This window comes from Austrofundulus limnaeus, unplaced genomic scaffold, assembly GCF_001266775.1.
Source record: "Austrofundulus limnaeus strain Quisiro unplaced genomic scaffold, Austrofundulus_limnaeus-1.0 Scaffold77, whole genome shotgun sequence".
In the NCBI taxonomy this organism is placed as follows: Eukaryota; Metazoa; Chordata; class Actinopteri; order Cyprinodontiformes; family Rivulidae; genus Austrofundulus; species Austrofundulus limnaeus.
Window position 1 is genome coordinate 1,707,276 of NW_013952479.1, and position 6,208 is coordinate 1,713,483.

The 6,208-nt window shown below is 40.2% G+C and overlaps 1 protein-coding gene across 2 annotated transcripts in view; it reads right to left on the minus strand.

Annotated features, from left to right (window-relative positions):
* Nucleotides 1–6,208, minus strand: part of kremen1 (kringle containing transmembrane protein 1) — a 97,020-nt gene that overhangs the window by 87,842 nt on the left and 2,970 nt on the right. The window contains exon 2 of one of the 2 annotated variants that reach the window (XM_014011162.1): nucleotides 5,998–6,033. The exons of the other annotated variant lie outside the window; for it this stretch is intronic. Within the exon in view, the coding sequence (XP_013866616.1) occupies nucleotides 5,998–6,033 (36 nt within the window). The remainder of the gene's footprint in view (nucleotides 1–5,997; nucleotides 6,034–6,208) is intronic. 2 annotated transcript variants of the gene reach the window in all.

Sequence of the window (6,208 nt, forward strand, 5' to 3'; positions counted from 1 at the left end):
GAGTCAGGAGGTGGTTCTTAAAGAGACAGAGGCCAATTTCAAGGCGTTTAGAAGAGGAAGTGATGAGAAGATAAGTTTATTTTCTATTTAAACTTAAAAACAGCATTTTAATAACAGCTAAAGGTGACATAGATACTTTATTAATGTATAGTATTTAAATGTATGCCTGAGAAACACATAATAATGACCCTTTAAGAGAATGAGTTCTGCTCCCTGGGTGCCAAACTGCAAAATAAAAGTTGCTTTTTGTTCTTTTTCTTTGTTGGATTCACAACTCGTAAGAGTTCAGGGACCCTCGCTGCAGGCATTCCCCGACCAGAACCCTGGCACGCCTCCCCTGAATTCCTTTTAGCAATCAGTCATAACTCCTCCTTGAATTCATAAAACACAAGCTAACTCGATCAGACAGACATAATGTGACTTTCAGCAGAGAATTAGAAGCATTCAGTTGGAGTTTTACAGACATTTGATAAATCAACTTGCAGTTTTAGTGACTTTCTAAATGGATAAATTTATGTCTTTAGCAGCTAAGTGCTTCAGTGTGTTAACCAGCTTGTTGGTAATTTAGCGCATTGCGAGCCATTTTCTGTTTCAAGAGATTTATTGCAAAAACAGGTGTTTGCTGAGGCTGAAAGAATGCTGGTGAAACAGCTAAATAATTTCATGAATAAAATTAGGTTCTTTGGAAACCAAAATCTTCTTTAAAATCTCCCTTTTAGACTGTATAAAAAAAATAACAGGGCAATTTTCAATTACTTTAATCTGAGCTACAAATTCAAGAGTTGGAAGCAAATCTACAACTGGTCTGGTTTCTGCACACCGACACATCCTGAACCACGCTCCGTGCAGAAGCATGACTCAGCACACAAACTGCACGGTTCACCGACCGACGGGAGCTTTGAGTCTGCTGCACAGAAGCTCACCGGGGGAGGAGAGGTTTCCGTCTCCCTCTACGAGCCGGAAAAGCTCGGGAGGACCACAGCGCCCACATCTGAGACCCAGACCCAATGCATCTTCCTCCAATACTGCCCCCCTCCCCCCGCCCCCCCCGCACACTAAAGCCCTCATGGTAAAGTCTTTAACGAGCCGCTGTCTCTCCACAGACTGACGCTCCGTCGCCATCACCTCTGCCAACACAAGCTTGTGTTTCTTCCACTGGTTGCAGAGGGTCTGTCATTATCTCTCTGATGCAGACGAGTCAGACGAGACTTCCTTCGTGCACACGAACAAGGACCCCTCTGTGTAGGGGGTCACAGAGGTCGGAGGAGGCGGCGCACAAGCCGCGACGTATAGGCTGCGTTTAAACGTCGGCGAAAAGGAACGATGACGTGACTGAAGGCTGGAGGAGAGCTGAGCTCACAGTGGTTTGTTTTGTGCTGTAGATGTGGCTGATTATCTGTCTGGACGAGGGACGGGGACAACAAGGATGCGAGACCCTTTGACCCCTGACTGAACGCTTTAAAATCTTGACAAGTTTATAGAGATTCCAGATGGTTAAAACTGTCTGACATGGCTTCATTCCATCAGAAATGTAAATTAAATGACCAATTTACAGTCTCAAACATCACTCATATAGATAAAATTGTGGCAATTATTTTTCTTATTTTATGCTTTTGTTTTCGACTAACCTGTACCTTTAAATTAAATATACTTAGACATTAAATGTTTAGTAAAGTTTTAATATTTGCTTTAAAGAAGGCAACTCTACTGGTAATATAATTAAAAACAAACCATATTTTAAAGTTCTAATACAGTATATGAAAAACCTGTTAATGTGTACAAACATTAAAAAAGCATGAACAAATGTAGAGCTAGCTGCACAATATATCTTTACAGCATACCTGTGTGCAATATTTGCATCGCAGGTCCTGCGATTTAGAAAGCAAATTAAATCAACATATAAACCATAAATCATTGCACTGATCCTTCGTGTGTCACCGCTTTTATTTTGACGGGTTGCTTCAAAAGTTAGGATTAAAAATATATTGTTTTGTTGTAGAAACTATGCTCGACACGTTAGGGCTGAGTGATAATTCAAAAACGATATATGTTGCGATAAACGTGTTCAATATAAATATAAAACACGTTCGAAATAACATCAATAATTTCACTGATAACTGCTAACGGTTGATAACTCTCTGGTAAAATAAGCTAAGAGCTCTCATCTAAACAACATCGCAAAAGCTAAGATTCACCTTCAAAATAAAAGCTTCAAACTGTTAGGAGGTGACAAATGTCAGCCAAAAAAATAATGGCTCACGCTTTATTTTGAAATGTGTAAACCGGTGTTTCTTTCTCCTTGTCGGCACATTTGAGCTTGCTGGACCGGTCCATCATTGTAGGATTAATATGAAATGAAGTATTGACTTAGGATGCTGTTACTCTGATATGAGGCGTCTAAAAGTTGAAGACGGTGTTAATATGACACCTCAACAGTTAAAAACCTGCAGCTAAACAAGGTAAGTTAGCAAACAAAATGTGGAGTCATGTGCAGGAGGTTCTTGTTTCTCCACCACACCTCATAACTGCTTAAAAATAAACAAATAAAAATTCTTTTAGCCATATCGCCCAGGCCTACACCACGTTAACGCCAAGTAGAAATAAACATGCACTCAGAACAGCACAATAAAAGCAATAAAAGATAAGAGAAATAACACAAATACAGAGAATAAAACATGCACAAAAAAAGATTTAAGATCTGTGCAGGCTCATCTTCAATAAGACGACAGGATAAAATAAAGTTGTAGAAACTTCCTGTGTTTTTTGTATAAATGCACAGCCCTGAACAAAATGCTTCATGTTTTTGTGTCAGACATATGAGCACCTGTGCTCCCACACAGACCTACACATTCTGACTTGATGTTTAGCCAAACAGCATTAATTATAAGCTATAACCTTCCATCAGTTGCACATCAGACCCAGTAATTACAGAAACTGAGCAACAGCCGTCACCTCACGTCACCTCGTCTGGATCATGAGCGACACTCGATTGCATCTGGTGGTCGACGGCGCTCTGCGAGGAGCGATGTGAGAAGGCCGAGATGCGTCGGAGGTTCATGCAGCAGCTAGGGCTGCGTGAACGACAGATCGCTGTCGTTCAGCCGCTCGTCACTTTGTTTGGAACAAGTAAAAACCTGCGCCTGATTAGTTTGCATCGCTGCACGACAAGAAACCTTTCACCAATCATTCCAGTTTGACCCAGATTGTGAACGGAGACTTGATCAAACTGCATGTTGGAAAGCTAACAGGGCGCTGCCCGCCTCCTCTGGTCAGTCTAAGATTCACTTGGTCAAATTCAAGTAGGTACGTCTGCAAGCAGGCACTTCCAAAGGAATGTTTTCAAGACACACACCTGATCGGACAAGCTTTTATCAAGGGCTACACCTGATTGGATGAGCTTATTTCAAGGGCTACACCTGAATGGATGAGATTTTTTTCAAGGGCTACACCTGATTGGATGAGCTTTTTTCAAGGGCTACACCTGATTGGATGAGAGTTTTTCGAGGGCTGCACCTGATTGGATGAGAGTTTTTCAAGGGCTGCACCTGATTGGATGATTGTTGCTTAGGCATTTCTTCATATTGTTAGCTTATTTTTCTAGCATTAAACTTTCATTTGTTTAATTTTATGAACTTGCTGTTGTTACTGAGGTCGTCAGAAGTCTCTGGAATAATAACAGCAGGTAGATCATGTTAGCCTCCATTATTAATGTTTAAATGAAGACGCCGTCAATGTTGGACTCGACGTCTTCAGTCATTATTTATGCTTCTCTCCCGGTTACATTTCAAAATAAGAGCAATATCAATTTGTGGTGGATTTTTTTATGATTATTTTTTGCGAGATTTAGAAATAGGGGGAACTAAATGCTTGTTTTTAATAATACATTGCGATTTCATTTAAAAAAAATCTGTGTTGGCTGTTAAAATGAATGTGAAAGTAGTTAAAATCAGAAGTGAAAGAAAAATGAATGAGAAGAACCAAAGCAGAGCAGATACAACCAGCCAGTCAGTGCTTCTGCTTGAGAAACACCTACTTTGAGTCTGCAGAGAACCCCTTCTCCTCAAATCTATTTTGTTTTCCTCCTGATGTTTGTTTCTGACAACGACGTCTTGTGCATCATGTTGCTCTTTCAGGAGATTTTACTCTTTTTCCTGAATACAAGAAAAGTGGCATAAGAATCTGAGTTGCTTCTTAAATTGAAATCATGTGACCCTCAGAATTAAATCAGTGCTTTGGTTTAATCCACTGTTTACAACAAGAAGCCTGGCTCTGGATGAAGACAGAAGAAAAAAGAAAAGATTAGTGAGCATCAAAGACGCTTTGTGTGTACAGCTTCTGTAATTTCTGCATCCCCAGAACCAGCCGACTCCTGGTGTTGCTTCAAAGTCCCAGTAAAATGTTTACACACACCTACTCGCTGATTATGACTGAGTCGCCCAGTTAAGACCTCTAATTCTGTGTAGAACACATCAATGCGCTCGTCAAACAGAACCGTGCACCGCGGTGATCTCAGTTACACCGCTGACCTCGACTGTTAACCCCACCGAGCGAGACCAGTCATGGCTGCAGGGAAATAAATCTCTCCTGATTAACCAGCTTGGGCTTGTTTAGGCGACCGACATCACGAGCCGCATCATACCGGCTTTTAGAGAGCAACTCAATTATGGCTCGTCCCGACAGCTCTGACAGGATTCAGCTTCCACTCGGGCCTCACAGACCGCCTAGAGAGCGACCACAGGGCCCAGACTGACCCAGAATCATGAGGGAGTTCCTTTATAGCCTCCGAGCTCTGAATAGTGGAGGATAAAGAGGATTTCTGAATAAAAAAAGTCTCATTTTCTTATTAAAGAGGCCCAAATATTCCTCTATTTCCACCCAGCTTGACTTAAATCACAATTAGCACGTGTTTCTGTGCATGCTCTGCCAACAAGTTTAGCATTTTTTTCCCTGAAGTGAAATACATTTCTGCAGTCTAGCAGCACTGTGAGAAAAATAAATCACTCCAATAATCATTTTAGATGCACCTTCACAAGCAGCAGCTGGAAAACGCTGATAACTCTCAGCCGTACCACAGGAAACTGCATTTAAAAGGTTTACAAAGTCCTGACAACCGGTCAAAAGAGAGGTCCTTATTGGTCCTTTAAGAAAAGAAAAATTTGCAAGCTAAATTTGTGTACAGCCACTAACTAAAACACGCATTTGTTTAAATATAAACAGCCGAAGGGACTGGAAATAAGGCTGAAACATCGACATAGAAAAGATTTGGGATGCTGTTATTTATTTTTAATTTTAGTAAAGTTTGCAAATCAAAAAGCAAGGTTTGTTTACATTGAGTGCATACCTGCTTTTCAGAATCACATAAGTATATCTGGAAAGAGTAAGCTGTTTTATGTGATATAATTCAGATTAAGTTTCAGTTTTTAACAAGATCAGAACATTTTTTAAATCTGTTTAGGTTTTTATATCCGAAAAAAATGTTTCCTGATCAAACTCAGATGCTACTCTACATTGTTTTGTTAAACTTTATCTTCAAAACAAAAAAATCAACTCATATTTAATACATCTGGACAGCTTTTTCCCCAACTTAAAAGGTAATTATCAAAACACAACTTAAGTAAGAAAAACCTAAAAGTGAAAGCTGAACTTGCAGTTTGTGGCTTCACTACATCCGACTCTTTTTTTGTGTGTGTTTTTCCTTTAAGTGCTGGGTTTCACATTCAGTTTGACCTTTTAACAGCACAGACCAAACACATTAACTGTCTCTACCCATAATACAGCAAAGAGAGCATGAGTCACCTTTTTACATTTACACTGATTTCTTGTCCACACACTAAATTACTGTTTTACTGTGAAGCAAATGTGGCACAGCTGACCTAAACCAAACACGAACTGGGCTTTTTTTCTTCTTCTGATGCTTTTTTTCCTCCTAGTATTATGAGGGGAATACCATTGCTTTAAATACTTTGTTAATACATAGGTACACATGGGAGTACTTACGCACTAGCCCAGATGGTGGACCCTCTAATTTGAAATCTAAGGGTATAATTAAGAGACAAAAAAATTAAAAAGGAAAGCAGGAGGATTTGCTGCTCCGACATGAAACGCGGCACAAATTACAGTAAAGAGGAGCTCGGTTTGTGCGGTCATCATTATTAGATATTCACATTTAAACAAAATGCTCTCCGGGAGGCGGCCGGGTGGGTGGGGG